Below are 21,958 nucleotides of genomic sequence, written 5' to 3' on the forward strand. Positions count from 1 at the left end.
TAAAAAAATTTATTTATTTATTTGAAAGAGTTACACAGAGAGAGAGAGAGAGAGGTCTTCCATCCGCTGTTTCACTCCCCAAACAGCTGATCTGAAGCCAGGAGCCAGGAACTTCTTCCGGGTCTCCCACATGGGTGCAGGGGCCCAAGGACTTGGGCCATCTTCTGCATTCTCAGGCCATAGCAGAGAGCTGGATCGGAAGTGGAGCAGTGGGGATTTGAACTGGTGCAGTGGCTTTACCCACTACGTCACAGCGCCAGCCCTTGGGGTCTGTATTTTCATAGCCTTTTGGGATTGGAAATAATCTACTTTACTTAATTACTCCCTTTCTGTGACTAATTCAAATATATTAAAAATTGCAGTAGCCAAATAGGAACCATACCTAAAAGTGATTGAGTTTTAAAATCAATGTGTCTTTTAGAAAGATATTCAGCTGATGTTTTAAATTTATATCATATTAATGTAAGTTTCTGTTATTGATTTTCTTTTTTCTCATCGGGGTTTTTGGTGTGCATTGAAGTCTTTTTGTGTAATAACAAATATTGAATCATTTTACTGCAGCTTTTCCAAATCTGGGTCTAATTGCTTGGCCACTGGTTTCCATCAGCCTTCACCCCTCGCAACCTAATGTTTCTTTGTCATCTATGAGAAGTTTTCCATGTTTGAAAGTGAGAAATTTTCTGAATGAAAATTAAGTCATTGGTTTTTTTAGTCAAAAATTGAACATTCTTCCCTTTCCACACAAATGTTTCATTTTTTTCCTTTTCTTGATTGCTAAATACGGCTGTCCTCTGGGTACAGAAGGCCTTGTTCCCAGTGTTCAGGCAGCTCTGGTTGGCAGAAGCAATAGCAAACAGGTGCCCATGGTCAGCACAGCCTAGCCTGGGTGTGGATCAGATTAGATCTCAACCGTGACAAAATGGAGAAAAACAAATACTGTAGCTGCTCTTCGGTTTCCTCCTTTCACATCCCTTATTTTTCTGCTTTGAGAAGGCAGTCTAAGCAGTCTAAGTGTGTGTTGTTTCATAGAGTGAATCAAAAGTGCGGAATACCTAAGATGTTTTTCTAAATGTTATTTCTCCCCGATAATTCTAATGTATGTTTTACATTAAGAAACAGACTGATATATTACAGAGCGAAGTTCATTCACATTTGCAGTCAGTAGACTTGCTTGCTGGTTCTGGGAAGGTCAAGAGTGCTCCCTTTTGAGTCATGGCCTTTTTTTTTTTATTTTATTTTTTAAGATTATTTATTTGAAAGTCAGAGTCACAGAAAAGTAGAGGGAGAGAGAGAGATCTTCCATCCACTGATTCACTCCCTAAATGGCTGCAACAGCCAGAGCTGGGCCGATCTGAAGCCAGGAGCCAGGAGCTTCTTCTGGGTCTCCCACACAGGGGCCCAAGGACTTGGGCCATCTTCCACTGCTTTCCCAGGCCATAGCAGAGAGCTGGATTGGAAGTGGAACAGCCAGGACTTGAACCGGCACCCATATGGGATGCCAGGACTGCAGACAGCAGCTTTACCCACTATGTCACAGTGCTGGCCCCAGGTCCTGGCCTTTTTGTTACCGATCTCCTGTTTGCCCAGTCTGTCTCTCCCTATATTCACTTCAGGTCATTACAGAGTTGGTAAACCTTATACCCTCTGAGGGTAGAAAAGCAGCCATACCCCCACTCCCAGCCACTTGCATGCCCTTCCTCCGAGGGCCACCAGAGTTATGAAATGCAAGTGCAGGCAGGAACTCTTCCGATACAGCCATCCTGAAGCAGTAACTCAGCTCTGCCCATGTCACTCTTGTTAGTTTGGTGCCAGTGCAGCAGAATTCAGAATAAACCATCATTTAAAGCAGGAATGGGGAGGCTTTTTTCTGCCAAGGGCCGTTTGGATTTTCTAACATCTGCAGGCTGTACAAAATTATCAACTTAAAATTAGTCTGCTACAGATTTATCTCAGGTCCATCCTGCGGCTGCCTTGGCAGAACCAAACCAAATGACTTCACGGGCCTTATACAGCCCAAGGGGCAGGTGTTCCCCACCCCAGACTCAAAGGAAGGGGGAAAAAAATGGCAGTCCGGGCATTGGTACAGACCTGGCATCAGGGCAGCACCCTCCTCACCCCTTGCAGTCCAGCTCTGGGGATTGGGGAAGGTTAGAGAGCAACAGTGTGCTATTTTAAATGTTAGTATTATGAGGCTTCGAGAGGAAAAGTGGGTGAGTTGAGATTATTTTGCCTGGACCGGAGAACTTGCAAAGGCGTAGAGATTTGTTTTCTTTGAGTCCAAGAAGGGTTATTTTGGTAAGTGTGGCTACCAGCTATTCCCTCTTACCATTGCAGGCAGGCCAAGAAGGATTCGGTTTAAGTTTCAGTGGCTGAGATGGAAGTTAAACAACCCATATTCAAGTGTTCTCCATGCTGACAGTGTGCCGGTCACGGTAGATTAGCTGAAGGAAGCAGTAGAGGTGCAGACTCGACCAGCCAGCCTGGCCTTGAATCCTGGAGTCAGCCCTTGGAGGTGTGGGGGTCTTGGGCAAATTATTATCAGTCAGCTCACCTGTATGATGGGCAGAATGTGCCTGTTTCTTCACAGGGATATTTTTAAGATTCTAACAGTTAACGTAGGGGCAAGCACTATAACATAGTAGGTTAAGCTGCTGCTTGGCACTCCTACATCCTCCATCAGAGTGCCTGCTGGCTCCGGTGCTTCTGATGCAGCCCTACTAGTGTGCCCAGGAAAGCAGCAGATAATGGCTCAAGTACTTGAGTTCCTCCATTCATGTGGGAGACCTGGACAGAGTTCTGGGCTCCTGACTTCAGCCTGACCCTGCCCTGATTCTTACAGGTATTTGGGGGATGAACCACCAGGTGAAAGATCTCTCTTGGTCTCTCCCTTGCTGTGTCACGCTGCCTTTCAAATAAAAATAATTTTTTTCTTTTTTTAAGTTACTATAGGTAAAATGCTTTAAGCAGTAGCTGGCACATATTGAGGGGTATGTCTGTGATCAGTATAATGAACAGTAGAAAAGCTCCTAAGGCCATCTAGGCCAGTGCTTCGTTTTACAGGGAAAAAGGCAGACATAGGAGATAGAATCAAGATTAGAAGCCAGTGCTGCAGACTTCTAGTCTGAGGCTGTTGCCACTCCTGGCTACGTTACAGAAATACACATTACACCAAAAACGTTCCCTTTAGGTTCCCCTTGGCTCCCCTCCTCCTCAGAGCCAGGATTTCTGAAGTACTTCCTGTGTGACAGCACTGTGCTACATGCTGACATGTGACTTCATTTAATCCTTACAGCAACCCATGACACAGGTGCCACTGTTTTCCCCATCTTATTAGAAGTGGCACCCAAGCCTCAGAAAGGTTCATTTTCTTGCCCAAATCTACGGCACTTCTAGGAGGGAGAACCTGCATTGGAACCCAAGCTGGCTGACTCCAGAGCCTGTGCGCCCTTTTATTTATTTAATTTTTCTTTATTTATTTGAAAGAGAGACAGAGAGATCTTCCACCTGCTGGTTCACCCCCCAAATGCCTGCAACAGTTGCGGCTGGACCAGGCTGAAACCAGGAGCCTGGAGCTCGGTCCAGGTCTCCCACATGGATGACAGGGATCCAGGCACTTGAGCCTCTCAGGGTGCAGGTTAGGAAGATGGATCCAGAAGCAGAGCTGAGACTGCAGCCCAAGTGTCGCTGTGCCAGATGCCCACTCCAGAGCCTATGCTCTTTATCACGCCACTAATCTTCCTCAGAGTCCCAGGCATCGGTTCAGGAGCCACGGGGCCCAACCATAAAGGTTTGAGGCCAGTTTGCAATGCCTCTTCAACCCACAGTGTGCTTTTTGTTTCGACACATGCATCTCTCACATGTGTCCTTATTTCTGATGTAATGCTATTAACGCTAAAGTTATTAAAAGAATTTCTCTTCCTGATTAGAAGATTGAAAGTTGGGCCTGGTTTGGGGTGTAGCCAGTTAAGCTGCTGCCTGCAACACTGATGGCCTATCTGGGCACCAGTTCATGTTCTGGCTGCTCCACTTCCAACCCAGCTCCCTGCTAATATGCCTGGGAAAACAGCAGAAGATGGGAAACATAGATGCTTGGGCTCCTGCCACCCACGTGGGAGACATGGATGAAGCTCCTGGCTCCTGGCTTTGGTCTAGCCCAGCTGTGGCCTTTGTGGCCATTTGGGGAGTGAACCAGCAATGGAAGATCTCTCTCCCTTCCAACCCCCTCTGTAACTCTGCCTTTCAAATAAATTTTTATTTTTTGTAAAGATTTATTTATTTATTTGAAAGGCAGAGTTACACAGAGAGAGAAGGAGAGGAGAGAGGTCTTCCATCCACTGGTTCACTCCCCAGTTGGCTGCAAAGGTCAGAGCTGCGCTGATCCAAAGCTCTTGGATCAAGAGCCAGGAGCTTCCTCCCGTTCTCCCATGCAGTATGGGGCCCAAGCACTTGCACCATCTTCCACGCTTTCCCAGGCCATAGCAGAGAGCTGGATCGGAAGTGGAGCAACCAGGACGTGAACCGGTACACATATGGGGTGCTGGCACTGCAGGCAGCGGCTTTACCCACTACGCCACAGCACTGGCCCCTATAAATAAATCTTTTTTAAAAAAATGAAAGTTGAGTGTCATGGGACAGACCCATAGAGGACAGGACCAGAGCTTTCATGAAATAAGGACCATGTAGGGGTTTTCAGGGCTCTGGGCAAGGTTATGGTCCATACTAGAACCCTAATAGGTCTGAAAAAATGGATCAAAAATCAGAATTTCCATCTTGACCAGTCGTTCTTTCCTTTAGTCCTTTTCAGACCCTGATGGTAGCCTTGGGCTCCCCTCGCTTTAGAAAAGTACGTAGGCTCATACACCACAAATTTATCTTTAGGTGGCTTCTTGGTTCATAAACAACCAGCTCCAAGAAACTGTATTTGGCAGCATAATAAAAAACATGTTGGATCCTCTGGCCTAGGTTCAGATCTCCTCTCCCACTTACTAATTATGCAACCTTGAGCAAGTTACTTTATGTCTTGGGACTCAATTCCCTCAACTGTGAAATAGGGAAAATAATAGTGTGCAAGTAGAAGGTTGCTGTGAGAAATATTGAGTTAGTATCCTTACTATGCCTAGCACATGGTTAAGTCTATGGTAGTGTTTACTAGTAGTAATGTTGCCCCTTGGAGCTTAGTCCATTCAGTAAATGTTTATGGATAGAATGAATGAATAATTCTAGTTGAGATGCCACGCCTCTGGTGGAGAATACCAACCAGTGTGTTGAAGATGGGTTGTAATTATGCTGAGACGTTGATCTTCTCAGCCCTTGGGACTGCCAGACCCCAACTGATTACTGCTGGCTTCAAGCAGCAGAATCCACACTGTGATGTACAAATATCCTCTCTGTGTGCTCTGATGTGAAAACGCAGTGGGCAGCAGGATATCAGCTGGTAGGTCATGACGCTCAAATGGGCCAGGTTCCAAGTCCAAACCCAGAGCAGAGGCTGTGGGCCTCCTGCAGGCTTCACAGCATGGGGGCCTGCAGCGAGGTGGCTCCACACCACCGTGATGCAGAGGAAATTCTGCCAGCAGTAAGGGCCAGAGCTCCCGTGAATCACACTAAGAGGATCTGCGGAGAGCCCACAGTACCAGTTGCTGGAGAAACCGCTGTGAGCCAGAAAGCAGACTAGGGCTCAGAGTCTGTTAGGCAGTAAAGGTTCAACCGACAGTGCTAAGTACTGAAGCAGGTGAGCCTAGGGCCGTGAGTGCTAGAAGGAGATGGCACCCAGGGCTTCCGGAATTCACAGCAGGCCTGTGAGGGAGATTGCAAGGCCAGTAGAAAGCTGTTGGAGTGCTGTAATCAGGAAAGTGGTGTGTTTAGATCTGTGCTTTATTTCCTTAAGGTTACCATGTGAAAATGAGTTGGAAACGGGCGAGAGTTTATCTGAGGACCTAAGTGAGGAGGCTTCTAGAATAGTCGAGAGGTGATACTTGCCTGAAATGAGTACCTGGGCTTCTGAGGGAAGAGGAGCACTCAAGGATGGCCCCACCAATTCCGAGTGGAAGGAGATGCCTTCCCTGGGATGGGGAACTGGAAAGCAGAGTGGGCCTGGGTCATGGGGGACACTAGGAGTCCTGTTGGGAACTCTTTCCATCTGTGATACCTGTGGGGTGTGCCCTGAGGATTGTCACCAGGGTCTGAGCACAGAGAGGTCTTGGGGTGGGCACAGAGAGTCTGCAACAGCGGGGTTGGCTGCCTGCCCGTCACAGGGGTCCCCTGGAAGGGGAGCCAGTTTCAGAGTGGGTTTTGATCAGTCAGCTCTTCCTTTACAGCCAGTTTGATTGGCATGCTCAACCTTTAGAACTCTTAGGTGTGCATATTTTGAACTCTTTCCATAAAACCAACATAGTTCTCTACTCTGAAGAGTTTGTATCCTTTTTCTTCTTGGGTAGCCTCATTAACTCTGTCCCTGTGTGTCCTCGAAGCAAGAGGAAGCTGCACAGCACAACTCATAACGTGATCCTGTCATTTTCTCAGATTTGTGACCCAGAAGGAAGTCTCTGACCTCAGCTGTGGCTCTCGGTGCTGGCCAGAAGCCAACTTCATGTCTGAGTGCACGAGCAGCAGTTTGCCATGGAGAGCTTGGGGCTGCAGACGGTGACCCTCAGTGACGGGACGACAGCCTACATCCAGCAAGCTGTCAAAGGTGAGTCTTTCCAGAGACCTCAGAATCCTGCCTTGTCCCACAGCCTCTGGGAAGGGATGTGCCCTTCTAAGAGTCTCGCCACCCCCCTGCCCACCACCACCTCTCGCTCTGCCTGAGACGTCCAGGTGGTGCTGGATGAAAAGACAAGCTAGAAAGTCAGACTGGCCTGGCGGGAGGAGCCGAGACCTCCCGGGGGCCGAGTTGCTCACATGTAGTGAGGAATTCATAAACATTTCTGGAGTGGATGAGCACAGTGCTGCTGTGACTTCCTGTTTTTCAAATATTCCCTGTCCAGGTTCTCAGAGCTTTCTAGAAGCAGGCCATCCCTTTAGGTCAAGAAGTTGAAGCACTCAGACTATTTACCAAACATCTGCTGTGCACAAGGAGGCTCTTCCGGGTTCACAGGGAGCACCCATGCACGTATCTCACACCTTGGTTTCTGACACTGGGACTTGCCAGGAATGAAATACAGGACACCTGTTACTTGGATTGCAGATAACAACAAATACTTTTGTGGTGTAGGTATGTTCCAAATATTGCATGAGGCAGACATGTATAAAATTCTCCATCTCTCTTTTAAATAAATAAAATAATAAATATTTAAAATGAGATTAAATACTAAAAAAATACTAAAGCAGTGTTACTGAGTACAGATTGAATATCCCTTTTTCCCATATGCTTGGGACTGGAGGATTTTCAGATTTTGTAGTTTTTTTGGAGTTTGAGATATTTGTGCAGACTTTACCAGTTGAGCATCCCCGGTGCCAAAATCTGATATCCAGAATGCTCCAAAAGCTGCAACTTTTGGGTGTGAGTATATTTTGGATTTTTGGAACTTTGCATTTCAGATTTTCACATATAAGGGTGCTCTACCTGCACTAAGAGGTTTGTCATTTATCTGCAATTCTGATTTACCTAGGCGTATCGTATTTCATCTGGCAGTGCTCCCCACACTTAAGAGCTTAAGATCAAGGTAGTGTGGAGTCAAGAGAGTACTGCTGAGGGCAAGGCCTGCAGGCAAGGACACTCCCGCTTTCCTGCCGCCATCTCAGGCACGCTAGGTGCCATCGTGACTTCTTTGGACAACACTAGGCAAACACTGCTCATTCCTACTCTTTAATTTAAAAAAAAAAAAAAAAGTATGTATTTGAGAGATAGAAAGAGACAGAATTATATAGAAAGAGAGAGTGCACACTCCCATCTGCTGGTTCTTTCCCAGAGTAGCAGCTAAGACTAGACTCGGCCTCGAAGCCAGGTACCAGGAACTCAATCCAGGCTTCCCACATAGGTGGCAGCGGTCCGATCATTTGAGCCATCTCTGTTGCCTCTCCGAGTCTTCATTAGCAGCAAGCTGGAATCAGGAGCCAGAGCCAAGTTTCTAACCCAGACGCTCCAACACAGCACGTGGGCTTCCTAACTGTGGCTTAGCTACTAGGCCGAACATGTTCCCCACTTCCTGCTCTTTATTTGACCTTTTTTTTTTTTCATATATATATATATGGATTTTATTTATTTATTTAAGAGGTAGAGTTATAGACAGTGAGAGGGAGAGACAGAGAGAAAGGTCTTCCTTGTGTTGGTTAACTCCCTAAATGGTCGCAACAGCCAGAGCTGCGTCAATCCAAAGCCAGAAGCCAGGTGCTTCCTCCCGGTCTCCCATATGGGTGCAGAAGATGGCACATAGGCCATCTTCTACTGCTTTTCCAGACCACAGCAGAGAGCTGGACTGGAAGAGGAGCAGCTGGGACTCGAACTGGCACCCATATGGGATGCCGGCGCTGCAGGCAGAGGATTAACCTACTGTGCCACAGCACTGGCCCCTATTTGACCTTTTTTTTTTTTGGGGGGGGGGGGGAATTCCTGAGCAGCAGCATCCTCATGAACACACTGTCTTTGCAACATTCCCCTCCTTCATTTCGGCACATTGCCAAAACAAATCTCAACTGCTAAGTTTACAGAGAAGTTGTTCATTGATTTCATTTTAAATTGTCTATTTCCTGATGACGACTGAAGAGCTGCCCGAATCTCATCAGTAAGCTCTTTCCCGTGGGACTGGGGAGTCACTCTATCTTCTATGTCACGTTCTCACTGGCTTTGTGCTCTTGAGAGCGGCACGTCTCTAGAATACTTGTGAAGGCTGAAACCCTCTGCGTGACACCAGCCCGCCACCAAGGGTCTTGTGGACTGGAAGAATTTCAGAGCCCTAGGTGGGATTGTGTTTACTCCGTGGGCCTGCTTTGTTCCCAAGCCTCAGTTTTTCATGAAGAATTCATGGTTGAATGAATGAATAAAAAGCAGATGATCACCTCTGGCCAGAGAAAGCCACTCTCTTCTGTCTTTCCTTCTTATGTCCAGGTCTCTTTGTTGCCCTGCCTCTCCGTTTGTATCTTTGTCTCATCACTCCTGCTAGCTCTGTTCTCTGCTTCCTCCATAGTGTCACGTGTGTGCTTGTATGCACACACATACCTGCACACAGCAGTTTTTCCAGTGGTAAACTGACAGACCACTGAATCCCTCTGATGCTCTTTTATTTTTGTTTTTTGAAAGGCAGAGTTACAGAGAGAGAGCGAGAGCTAGAGCTAGAGAGAGAGATAGAAACTTCCATTCACTGGTTCACTCCCCAAATGACTGCAACGGCCAGGACAGGGCCAAGGCTGAAGCCAGGAGCCTGGAGCCTCATCCAGGTCTGTCACATAGGTGCAGTGGACCAAGTATGCTGGCCATCCTCTGCTGCTTTCCCAGGCATATTAGCAGGGAGCTGGATTGGAAGCTGAGCAGCCAGGAAACAAACCAGTACATGTTTGGGATGCCGGTGTTGCAGGCAGCTGCTTTACCTGCCACGCTGATATGCTGGCCCCCTCTGATGCTTTTGATGGAGATACTTGTCTATCAGCAGGCAGCTCTGTGTGCACGCAGCTTAGCCAGCAAGAAGCCCTAAATTTTGTGGGATTTATTTATAATTAGGTTGAGCATAAAGCATCATTCAAACTCAGTGCTGCTGAGAGTGGAAGAGTGTACTGTTAATGACTGCACTGGGACTGCTCCAGGCCAATGGGACATGGGGTCACCCCACTATGATGGGGTTCAAGGCTCTCATCCATTATAGTCTCCAATTGTTAGAGCAAATTGTAGGTTGAAATTTTTTCTCTAACAACTCTTTGCAATATTTTGTTCCTGCCTTAAAACAATACCTACTGAGCCAGCAGTAGCTCCACTGGGAAGTTCAGAGTCCCAAGTGCTGGCGCCCCTGCCAGCGTGGACAAAGTGAGAAAGTGAGGGTAGGCTGCTGCTCTCTTAGTAGGAGGGCAGGGAGCAGGTCCTCTGCCCCCATCTCAGCTGCCTTTCCTACTTCTTACCTTTGCTCCACGCTGCCTCTGGCTGGGTTGTAGGACTTTTTTTTTGGTTACTGATCACAAGAAGAATCCATGTGGGGGCAAGCTTGGGGAGTTCTCTGAAGAGGAGGCGAAGTAGAGAGCTGGATCAGAGTGTCTGCTTGGTCCTTTTCCCAGATCACACTGGCTCACGTTCCTAAACTGAACCTAGTAAAGAAAGGGACGAACAAGTCACTGGTCATTACTCTCGGCCTCCCTTTCCTTCTTCTCTTTCTCCCTCTTTCAGACTCACTGCACCTGTGCAGGCAGTACTGTGTAAATCTAGTTTGTAGGCCTTTTAGAAGTACTTTCCAGTAAGATAAAAAGAAAATCTTAGGAAATCTGAGGTCTTGCTAATTTTTTGCTGCTTGTTGTGTCGCCTTAGATGAGTCAATTCTTTATTAGAAGATTGAAATGAATATATCAGAGGCCACTAGAGGAAGCATTACTTAGCAGTAGCAGTGGAACAAAGCCTAGGTGAACATACAATAGCAGAATAGTCTCACTCACATAGCTTTACTTTCCATTTCCTTAAAATACAGATTGGACTTATAATAAAAACCAAAGTTTATTTATGGTTGACCTTGTACCTGGCACTGTTCCCAATGTTTTATATTCTTTAACTCATTTAACTCTCACTGCAACTCTATGAGGAAAAGACAATTTTTAATCTTCATTTTTATTATTTTTAAAGATTTATTTATTTAAAAAGCACAATGACAGAGAAAGGGGAGAGACAGAAAGAGATATCTTCCATCTACTGGTTCATTCCCCAAATGGCTGCAATAGCCAGGGCTGGGCCAGGCTGAAGCCAGGAGCCAGGAACTCTCCCATGTGGGTGCAGGGGCCCAAGTACATGGGCCATCTTCCACTGCTGTCCCAGGCACATTAGCAGAGAGCTGGATCAGGTTGGGAGTTGAACCAATGCTCATATAGATTGCTGGCATTGCAAGCAGTGGCTTCACCCACTGTACCACAATGACAGCCCCTAATCCCCATTTTAGAAGGAAACTGAGGCACAGAGAGGTTAAGTGAGGTATCCAAGATCACAGTCAATAAGAGGTAGAGTTGGAATTGAAGGAAGCTGTGGGCTGCCTCCAGAGCCCATTGCTCTTACCCACAGTGCTAGACTCTGCCTTTTTGGAGGCTCTGGTGTTAGCATGCTGCCACAGGGAAGGATGAGGGGGTGTATTTTGATTTTGTTAGCTTGAGCTATCACTTAATTTTGACCCATTCAGTCCCTCGCAGGTGTCAGGGCATCCCTTGTTCAACTCAGCAGCTTCCTGTTAGGTTGGAAGTCTCCACTTTGCTGATAGCACTAATAAATGAAGTTGCTCTTCTTATGAGTAAGTAATGGGAGAGAGTTCTGTTGGGAGATGTAGGGTTCCTACATGGCAGAATGTCTTCACCCTCAGGGCCTTGAGGCTCAGCCCTGGGGAGGCAGGGAGTGAGGGAAGGCAGAGAATGTTACCAGGCTTAGACCTGCAGGCTGGAGCCCTGAGACTCAAGAGGCCTCTGCCACAGACAGGCAGGCATCTCTTAGTCCTCCTCTGGGCCTGGGCCCTTTCTCCCTCTCACCTCCACAGGAGAGAAGCTGCTTGAAGGGCAAGTGATCCAGCTCGAGGACGGGACCACAGCATACATTCACCAAGTAACGGTACAGAAAGGTGAGGACATCCTGCCCTGAGAGAGAGAGACCTGGGCCCTCTCCAGGCCCTGAGATCCAGAGAAAGGCGGGCAATGTTCTCATTACAGAATCTCTCTCCTTTGAGGATGGACAGCCTGTACAACTGGAAGATGGCAGCATGGCCTATATTCACCGTACACCCAAAGGTGGGTCACAGTTACGGTGACCAGCAGGGAAGGAGGCGGGGCAGAAGTGACAGAGGTTGAGGGCTGGAGTAACACACTGGAGGTTGGGCTGTAGATGCAGGGGCTGTGTTCTCCAAGGTACATACATGCTCACCTGGGTTAGCAGCCTCCCTTTCCAGGTGCACATCACGGGAGCGGCTGTTTTCTGCCAGCCTTGAACCTCAGTAGCGTGGGATGTGGTTCCATCACAGACACAAGGTTCTTAGAGCTTCAGATAGGACCTAAAGACATCACCTGAGACCTTCCTAATATTCAAGAATGACGCTCCTAAGGGACTGAAGAATTAACAGTTTATCCCTTCTATAAGTAACTTCTTTAAAGATTTATTTATTTATTCATTCATTCATTCATTTATTGATTGATTGGAAAGGCAGAGTTACAGAGAGGCAGAGGCAGACAGAGAGGTCCTCCATCTGCTGGTTTACTTTCCAAATGGCCGCAACGGCCGGAGCTTCACTGATCCAAAGCCAGGAGCCAGGAACGTCCTCCAGGTCTCCCACGTGGGTGCAGGGGCCCAAGGACTTGGACCATCCTTTACTGCTGTCCCAGGCCTTAGCAGAGAGCTGGATCAGAAGTGGAGCAGCCAGGTCTTGAACCGACGCCCAATTGGGATGCCAGCACTGCAGGTGGCAGCCTTACCCGCTACGCCACAGCGCCGGCCCCAACAAGTAGCTTCTTGAGTGACTACTGCATGCCAGGCAGTGCACTTGGTGTGGAGCACGTAGAGGGGAACAGACTCAGATGTTGCTTTTGCAGTCTTTTGGGGAAAAGAGAAGTGAAACAGCTGTCCCCGATGACAACATATTTACAGATGGGGATCAGGCTCAGGGAAGGCTTCTGAGGAAGTGATGCAGCCGAGAGCTGACGGATGGAGTGGACTTAGCTAGGGGAAGCTGGGTGACAGGGAGGGCTCAGGACTGCAGACAGAAGGGTCAGCACTTGCAGGCCTGGGGCTATGGCCCATTCAAAAAGCTGGGAGCTGGAGTACTGGTATGAGGATGGACTGCATGAGATGCAGCCCAGGAGAGAAAGGCAGGGCCAGAGTACTCGGGGCTTGAGTGTCAGGATAGCAGTGGGAAGTATTGGAAACGTTTAGGCAGTTAAGTGGCATGATCAAGATCCATCCGAATGCTCTGCAGCGTGGAAGGAGCTGGAAGCGGGGAAAGGACAACGGGCCAGGAGGCTCCTGTGGTCATCTAGGCCAAGAGGATGATGGTCTCCCATCGGGTCCTCACGGAGCTTTTGAGTTCCCCAGCAGTGAACCACAGGAGACCCCATCCTTTGGAGAGGTAGCTGCAGAAGGAGGGGTAGAAAGAGTGATTCACCACGGTGAGGGTGGGGGGCAAGGAGAGACAGAATCCTGGAACCCTCCTTGGTGTATGTACCACTCATGAACCTAAAGCCAGGCCACCGTCTGTATCTCTTCCCTTTGTGCAGCCTCGGGGCTAACCTTGTGTTCCCTGCAGAGGGCTATGACCCCAGCGCCCTGGAAGCCGTCCAGCTGGAAGATGGCTCCACTGCCTACATTCACCACCCCGTGGCTGTGCCGTCTAACAGCACCATCCTTGCTGTGCAGACAGAGGTGGGCTTGGAGGACCTCGCGGCAGAGGACGACGAGGGCTTCAGTGCAGACACAGTGGTGGCCCTGGAGCAGTACGCCAGCAAAGTGAGCACACACAGCCTGACGCTGTCTGTCACTCACACCTGCCCACTGCCTCTTGGCCCTGCTAGGACTTTATTGGGGACGAGGGCAGCCCTGTGCTTGGGCATAGCCTGGGCTACTCCCTTTGCCCCTCTACCCTCGTTCTCCCCCCAACTCATCGCTCACGGGTCAGGGCCAAGGCCGCTGACAGCTACTTATGCTCACCCTTATCTATGGTGTCTCTGCAGAGGAAGGCCTCTGTAAGAAACAGTGACATCCGTATGGTAGGAAGGGAGGCTCGACTTTGCTTTGGCTGCTGTACTAATCCTCTGTGCTATTTGGGAAAGCTCTCGCCATTACAAAAGCTCTTTGTATTAGTCTCCAATCCACTGGAGTCAGATGCTCTTGTATTTATTTCTTCTCTTTGACTCATGCAGTCATTTGGGAAAATAGCCTCAGTAGGCAATGGTGAGGGCACATGAAACAGAGCAGCCAGGATTCTTGGGCGTGAGGCCCACACAGTCGCTCGGCTAAAGAGGAGAAGGACCCTGGCTGTCCCAGCGTCAGCCAGTCCAAGCGCCATCCGCTGGAATTGTGCTCACACCTGTGTGGGGACCAGGAGTACAGGGGTCTCTGAGCTTTCAGGCCCGGGGCTGCCTCCCTGGGCTGGACCACGGGGCTTCCACGTGAATGTGGCAGGGCTTCCTGAAGCTTCCCCCCGGAGACTGGTAGACTAGTGCAGCGGTGTGGTTGGGGAAAAGAGGGAAATCCTCGTATCTCTTCAAAAGGAAGCACAGCCGTGCAGACCCCTGTGGTGTGTTTCACAGACCACATTTGAGACTAGCTGCTCATGAAGGAAGACTTGAGCTTTATTGAATTATTTTTATGTTTATTTGAAAGGCAGAGAGGCAAAGACAGAAAGATTTCTGTCTGCTGGTCCACTCCCTAAATGCCCACATCAGCCAGGCGGGAGCCAGGAGCCAGCAACTCCATCCGGGTCTCCCACGGGAGTGGCAAGGACCCGAGCACTTGAGGGATCACTGCCACCCCCGGGGTGCACGTTAGCAGGAAGGTGGAATCAGGAACTGGAGCGCTCCGGTAAGGGCTGTGGCATCTTCACCGTGAGGGCAGACAGTCACCCTGTGCCCGCTAGCTGACAAGCCTTCCCCTCTCATCTCCACTCCCGGGGGCACTGCCAGAGCCTCCGTCTCCCACCATCCTCTGGCCATAGTGGGCCCTCACTGCTCGTTCACTTTCCTGGGCAGAGTCCTTTAGTCCGGCTGTTGCAGGCATTTTGGGGAATGAATCAATAGGTGGGAGCTGTCTGTCTCTCTCTCTGTCTATATGTGTGTGGGTGTATAAACATATACATATATGTTTGTATGTAAACTCTGTGTGTGTATGTATGTATATAAACTTCAGACTTGAATTCTATAGAAAGAAGCCCTAGGTCCCATTGTGCTTTAAGGGGAAAAAAAAGTGAGCTGGGTGCCCTTGCTGAGATTCCTGTCGTCATGGCTGCTTCTCTCTGGGCCCTGTGAACCTCGGTAGCTCTTCCCCACAGCAAGCCCCAGTGTTAAGGCCCCATTTGAGCACAGGTGTCCCACGGGGAGGAAGGGGGTTCCTCCAGCCAGAGAACAGAGCTGTCTACAGCCAGAGCCTCCTAGGTGGGTGAGGGTGAAAGGGGGGTTTCTGGCAGTTAGCCTGACTCAGCGTGAGCATTCAGACAAACCTCTCCCCATGTTACCCGGCTGTCACAGCCCCTGTGACAGTCCCCCTCTCTCCATCAGAGAGGGGTGGGGGTGCCAGTGCCAGCCCTGGCTCACCACAGCATCTGCTCCTTCTCCATCAGGATATGCCATTCCACCCCTAGGCCACGGTCAGGCGTCATCCTCTTGACTGGGTCTTGAGCTGCCAGCCAGGCCCTGTGCCCTCCTGTTCCCTGTCCTTCATTGAGGGGGAGTCCATGGAGGGACCCCAAGGCTTTTTCCTCAGGTTCTGCAGGACAGCCAGGCTCCCCTGAATGGCAAAGGGCAGCAGGCTGGAGACCGGGCATTCCGCTGTGGCTACAAGGGCTGTGGGCGGCTCTACACCACCGCACATCACCTGAAGGTACGGGCGCTGGCGCAGCTTTCAGTGGTCTTCCCTTCAGCTCTGCTGGAACTGCTCACTGCCCTGTGGTAGCACACCAGCTGCCGGAGGCCAGAGACGAGGGGCGGAAGTGTCGGCACAGGGACTGTGAGACACGTGGACACGTGGAGGGACGGGAAGCAGGCCCAGGCCGCGCCCTTGTCCCTCTGAAGTGTGATTGCTTGTCCTCACAGGTGCATGAACGAGCTCACACGGGTGACCGCCCCTACAGGTGTGACTTCCCCAGCTGTGGAAAGGCCTTTGCCACAGGTAACCCGCCTGGATGGACACTGAAGGCGGACTGCGTACACTGGAGGGCAGGGGCTCTAGACGAGCTTGGGGAGCCCCACTCCTGAGCAGCTACTGCGAGAGCACTCACACTTGCAGGGCGCTCTCAGGAGGCAGCCCTGTTGCAGAAGTGAAAGGCAGCATGGTCCTGGCCAGCACCAGAGATCTGGGGGGCTTGCTGGAGAGATCTACGCTCTGTGTCAGCTCTGATGCTGACCAGCCACGCGGTGGGAGGTGGGCCGTGCTGTCTCCGTGGGCTTTACCTTCCCTCTGTGAAACGAGGACCTCTAGCCATGGGCAGTGAGATTCCCCTTCATGTTCGTGTTCTGGCATGGCTCTGGCTTGCTCTGGAGAGGGAAGGAGGGCAGAGTGGGTTTTCCCAGCATCCCTTATGCGCCCAGGTGGGATTGGGATAGCAGTAAACATGGGCTTCCTGAGCCAGAGAAATTCTGGAACTTCCCGGAGCACACCTTAAGACAGAAACCTCCAGATGAGGTGGACAGTGGAGATTGAGGCCCTGCTGGGTGCTCTTCTTCCCCTCCCCACCACATGTGGACAGGTTATGGGCTGAAGAGCCACGTTCGCACCCACACTGGTGAGAAACCTTACAAGTGCCCAGAGGAGCTGTGCAGCAAGGCCTTCAAGACCTCAGGAGACCTGCAGAAGCATGTCCGCACCCACACTGGTAGGCTGGGCCCTGACCACACCGTTCCTTGGGAAAGGGAGCTCAGCCCGCCTTCCAGACTTAGACCTGGAACCGTCCCATTCGCCTGAGCTGCCCCTCACAACCCCTGTCTGCACAGGTGAACGCCCATTCCGGTGCCCTTTTGAGGGCTGCGGCCGCTCCTTTACCACGTCTAACATCCGCAAGGTCCATGTGCGCACCCACACAGGCGAGCGGCCCTACACCTGCCCCGAACCCCACTGTGGCCGTGGCTTCACCAGTGCCACCAACTACAAGAATCACGTGCGCATCCATACAGGTGGGCCAGCCAGCATGCGAGGACCACCCCTCTGAGGCCCCAGCCCCCTCTGCAGGTTGCTGATTGGAGACAGTCTCAACTCCTAGCCTAAAGCCCTTCCCTGCTAGCCGCTCCCGGCTGGTCTTGGGGTAGAGATCCCCAGAACCGTGTTTGCCTTGCAGTGAGCAGTGCCTCCATTTCCTGTCAGTTCCACCATGATGGGTATCGCTAGCTCTCTCTCCCTGGGGTCCCTCAGCTCCCCACCCTACACTTTCCCCATCCTGCCAAGCTCCTGAAAAGGAGCCAGGGTCATGGATGAGAGGGAAGTAGATGAGATGCCACTCTCAGCTCCCCACCTCGCCCACCGTCCATGTGACTCCTGCATACCCTCGCCTCTCCAGTATCACATCCCCCGGCTGGCCTTCTGCGTGGGCAGTGTGCAGCCTGACACTTCAGGCATCCTCCCTAGCCCCTGCCTCTTCTGTTCACACTCTGAACCCTCCCACCCTCAACCTTGTAAGCCCCAGGACCCCCAGGAGCCCCTGACTCACCCCAGCCTTGGCCCCTCCTCTCATCTTCCCAACCCTGATCATTCATAATCTCAAGCCACAGCCCCTCTCCCTCCCTCTGGCTCTCCTTTCACAGCCCTGCACCTCCCTCCCCCTTCCCCCTAGTTTCCCCTTTGCCAGCCCCAGTTCCCACCCCCCTCACAGCCCAGTGTCCCCAGGGGAGAAGCCATACGTTTGCACCGTGCCAGGCTGTGGGAAGCGCTTCACCGAGTACTCGAGCCTGTACAAGCACCATGTGGTGCACACACACTGCAAGCCCTACACCTGTAGCACCTGTGGCAAGACCTACCGGCAGACCTCCACCCTGGCCATGCACAAGCGCAGTGCCCACGGCGAGCTGGAGGCCACGGAGGAGAGCGAGCAGGCCCTTTATGAGCAACAGCAGCTGGAGGGTGAGGGGAGCGGGCAGGGGGTGCGAATGGGGACAAGCCAGGCCTCCCCCATGGCATCCAAAGCACAGGTGTCAACCTGGGCTCTTGTCTCCCAGCCGCCTCTGCAGCCGAGGAGAGCCCTCCACCCAAACGACCCCGCATTACTTACCTTTCGGAGGTGAAAGAAGAGGGTGACGACATCCCAACCCAGGTGGCCATGGTGACTGAGGAAGACGGGGCTGCCCAGGTGGCTCTCATCACTCAGGATGGCGCCCAGCAGGTACGCGCCCTGGGGGACAGGGGCGGAGTGGGCCGTTCTTGTCTGCTCCCTCTCCTCCCATTCTCTGGAGAGCCCTGAAGTTCCAGTAGTCCTGCTTCTCCTGTTTTGGAGCCAAGGCTGAAGGGGCCAAATCTTGGGGCACAGCCCCTCCTCCACATGCTTCTAGCTCTGCATGTAAGGCTCTGGAGCAGTTAGTAGTTTTATTTACTCTTTACTCGGCCGCTGACAGGCCTCAGTCCTCTGAGTGAGACACTTGGTTGTCCTCCTGCAGAGAGGCATGCTGGTAGAGGGGCCAGAGCATGGAGTGGGGTCTGGAAGCCAAGGGTCTGGTCCCACCGTGACCCTTGGCGGCACCCATACCTGTCAGTGGCACCGTCTAGAGTTGTTGGGACGAGGAGATTGAATTGCATACAACAGGACCCGGAAGCAAAGTGGTGGTAAATAGAGGTCAGCAGAGCTCCTCTAGCGCAGCTTCTCTCAGCAACCGGGGACCTGTTCTCTCTGCTGGCTTCCCCCCGCCCCCATCCCAGGATATAAAGCTATCCTGGCTCACCAATAAGCTAGCCTCATCCAGGAAAACAGATGCACCCTCCGCTGGCACTCCCAGCCCACCTGCTCCCGTCTGTCGGCAGGTCAGCCTCTCCCCAGAGGACCTGCAGGCCCTGGGGAGTGCCATCAGTATGGTGACCCAGCACAGCGGCACCACCCTCGCCATCCCCAGTCATGATGACGACCTGACCACATCTGGCACGCACACGGTCACCATGGTCAGCGCCGATGGCACGCAGACGCAGCCCGTATGACCAGGCGGTTTGCTCGGGGTTTCCTCTTCGCTTGTCGTTCCTTTCTGTTGGGTGGGCAATAAAACAGAGGCTAACCCCGTCAAGCCTCTTAGGAAGACGCAGATTCCCTGCGGAAAAGGACCGTCCCCACAGCTCCCCTGGGCCAGCAGCTGCTTCCGCCCTTAAAGCATTTGGGAGTCAAGAAACAGCTTCTTGATGTCAGTCTATCCCTAGTTTGCTGTGACTGCAGATAGATCACTTTTCCATTTTCAAATGAGGAGATTCAGTTACTCTGGTTTGTTTTTTTTTTTTTTTCCCCACAGCTTTGCCTTGTATGATTCAAAATCCCTAAATTAAGCTGGGCTCTAAATTGGGAAAAATCCAACCTCCTTTGCTCTCAGCCCTAAGCTAATTAGTCTGACCCATAATGGTTTTATCCATTCCCTCAGGTTGTTCCCAGCTATCCCATCTGCCTTGCTTGGAGGGATGTTTTTATTTTGAGTGTGTGGGTGGGGAGAATCTTGTGGATGAGTGGGAAGACCTCATGTTTTAAAAAAATGTTCTTTCTAATTTACATTTTTTAAAGATTTATCTATTTGAAAGAGAGAAAGGGACAGATCTTCCATCTGTTGGTTCACTCCCCAAGTGGCCACAACAGTTGGGGCTAGGCCAGGCCGAAGCCAGGAGCTTCATCTGGGTCTCTCACGTGGGTGCAGGGACCCAAACACTTGGGCATCTTCCGCTGCTTTTCCCAGGCCATTAGCAGGGAGCTGAATGGAAGGTGGAACAGCCAGGACATGAAGCGCGCCCGTATGGGATGCTGGCTGTGCAGGCCTCCCAGGCAGTGAGTGGCTTCACCTGCTGCTCCACAACACGGGCTCCATAGACCTCATTCTTCTGTGTTTCAGGTCACGATCATTACTTCTGGGACTGTGGTGGCTGAGGACTCAAGTGTAGCATCCCTTCATCACCAACAGGTGGCGCTACTGGCCACAGCCAACGGAACCCACATTGCAGTGCAGGTGGGTAGAGGGAGGAAAGGGGATCCCACCCCCAGAGAGGGGAAAGGGATGGGGAGGGGCTAGGCGGGGATCCTGAAGGGAAGCACGTCCGGCTGAAGAAGAGCCCTTTTCCGAGGAGGAACTCCTCTCTGCTACATCCACACGTCTGTCTCGAGAGCTTTTCTTGGCCGAGGCCCAGTGTGAATCCTCTTCCAGCTGTTATCAGTGCTGTGGTCGCAGGCCCTTCTTGTCTCAGTAAGGAGGCTGAAGTAGGTGATCACTAAGGTCTTCGCCCACCAGCGATTCTCCTGTGAGCAAGCTGGGCCCTGGATCCTGCCATGATTCCCTGGCCATGCCTAGCCTAAGAAGACTTTCTGTGTGAACTTCCTGTTTACTGGGGCCCTTCTAAGAGCCTGGGGTGTGTCACTGGGTAGATGGGAGAGATTTGATGAAGTGGACCGCACACTACTTGCACTAGAGGCTGGGATCGAAGGTCTCAGTCTCTCCTTTCCTCTGCACAGCTGGAGGAGCAGCAGACCTTAGAGGACGCCATCAGCGTGGCCACTGCTGCCATGCAGCAAGGGGCTGTGACCTTGGAGACAACCGTGTCGGAGAGTGGCTGCTGAGCCTGAGGCCTGGATTCCGCACCGTGCTGGAGGAGGTGCCACGCTGCACAGGCATCCTTGCCTCCGAGGGCCCTAGCTGTGGCTGACACCGGGGAGGTGGCCACACAGATCTCTGGGGCGAGAAGGCCGCAGGAGAGCAGCCTAAGTGAAAGGGATGGGGCCTGCCCCAGAGGGAGGCCAGAAGGCTGGAATCGGGGGAGTGTGTCACGATAGGAGCTAAGAAGAGCCTTCCCCTCGAAGTCAGCTGGGCACCCGCCGTCCGCCCTCCAGAGGAAACACTTCCTGCCCTCAGTTCACCTCCCTTCTCAGGTGGAGATTGGGTGGTTGTGGGGCTGGCCCTCCACCCCAACTGATCACGGCCCACCAGGGGGAGAGCAGACAGCTCTTCAGCCCAGTAGGGGCAGAACAGGCGCAGCCTGGCCCCACTCCGCCCCCAGCAATAACCACCCCAACCCCACCCCCCAGAGGCCAGCCGAGATACCTGGCCACTTGGCACCAGGGACTTCCTGCCACCACAGTCAGATTAATTCCTCAGGGGCCTGTGGCTGGAGAAAAGGTGCCCAGCCCTCACCACCCCCAACTGCCCCCGGCCCAGAGAGGCAGGGAGCAGCCCTGTATATAGACTGCTGGGGATTGGGTTAAATTTGTTTTGTTTTGTTTTTTAAATTCCATTTTGATAATTTGTTTTTCCTGCTGTGGGTGGTGGTGGCAAATGGGTGAATGAGTATTTAATAAAAGTTCCCAAGTTTCCACCTGGTTCCTTCATCCAGTGAAGCTGTCAGTCCTCCTTCCCTGGCACAAGCCCCGCTCAGCCTCCACGCCAGACCCGGGAGACTGGCCTACCTGGGGCATCTCAGGGAGGAAGGCCTGCTGTAAGGTAGGCCCTGAGGAGCTCCAGTGGCTTCCTGCCCAAAGCCGAGCCTGTGGCTCCGGGGTGACCACTGCTTCCATGCTCTGGCTGAAGCTCAGGCCTCAGGATGGCTGGGTTGGAGGACTTCTGCCCCCAGACCCTCCACCCTCTGGCCCACACATGCCGCCGCTCCAAGAGAGCAGAGTCAGCATAAAGAGGTGCTGAGGACCACCTTTGCCAAGGTTGCTGAGGTTCAAGGAGCAGAGTCTGCTGCCTCTAGTGCTGAAGTTCTGGCTCTGTTACGCACTCGGGGGCCGCCAAGCAAAGCCACAGTCAGACACTTTGAAAAGCGAGTGGTAAAACCAGGCCATTCCCAGCCAGAGGAAGCGATGTGGGGAAGGCATTTGATAAAAGAAGTTCTGGGTTCAACCCTGGCCGGACAGGATATTTGCAGTAATTAGAGATGTCTCTTTTTCTCTCTCACCGTGGTAAAGACAGTGCCCCAAGCCCCTTCCTGCCTCCT

General features: G+C 51.7%; 1 protein-coding gene across 5 annotated transcripts in view; it reads left to right on the forward strand.

Annotated features, from left to right (window-relative positions):
• ZNF76 (zinc finger protein 76) overlaps positions 1-21,332 on the forward strand; it is a 31,034-nt gene extending 9,702 nt beyond the window's left edge. For 2 of the 5 annotated variants that reach the window (XM_062185995.1, XM_062185994.1), the window contains 13 exons: positions 6,523-6,691; positions 11,649-11,729; positions 11,818-11,895; positions 13,401-13,600; positions 15,572-15,688; positions 15,901-15,976; positions 16,554-16,679; positions 16,798-16,977; positions 17,684-17,917; positions 18,013-18,176; positions 18,809-18,973; positions 19,867-19,980; positions 20,481-21,332. In XM_062185995.1, coding sequence (XP_062041979.1) covers positions 6,619-6,691; positions 11,649-11,729; positions 11,818-11,895; positions 13,401-13,600; positions 15,572-15,688; positions 15,901-15,976; positions 16,554-16,679; positions 16,798-16,977; positions 17,684-17,917; positions 18,013-18,176; positions 18,809-18,973; positions 19,867-19,980; positions 20,481-20,585 — 1,713 coding nt within the window. In that variant the 5' untranslated portion in view covers positions 6,523-6,618 and the 3' untranslated portion in view covers positions 20,586-21,332. Of the gene's footprint in view, positions 1-6,522; positions 6,692-11,646; positions 11,730-11,817; positions 11,896-13,400; positions 13,601-15,571; positions 15,689-15,900; positions 15,977-16,553; positions 16,680-16,797; positions 16,978-17,683; positions 17,918-18,012; positions 18,177-18,808; positions 18,974-19,866; positions 19,981-20,480 lie in introns of those variants that run through there. The other 3 variants (XM_062185996.1, XM_062185997.1, XM_062185998.1) reach the window with 3 other exon arrangements.
• Positions 21,333-21,958: the final 626 nt, after the last annotated feature.

Source organism: Lepus europaeus, chromosome 3 (genome assembly GCF_033115175.1).
Source record: "Lepus europaeus isolate LE1 chromosome 3, mLepTim1.pri, whole genome shotgun sequence".
Lineage (NCBI taxonomy): Eukaryota > Metazoa > Chordata > Mammalia > Lagomorpha > Leporidae > Lepus > Lepus europaeus.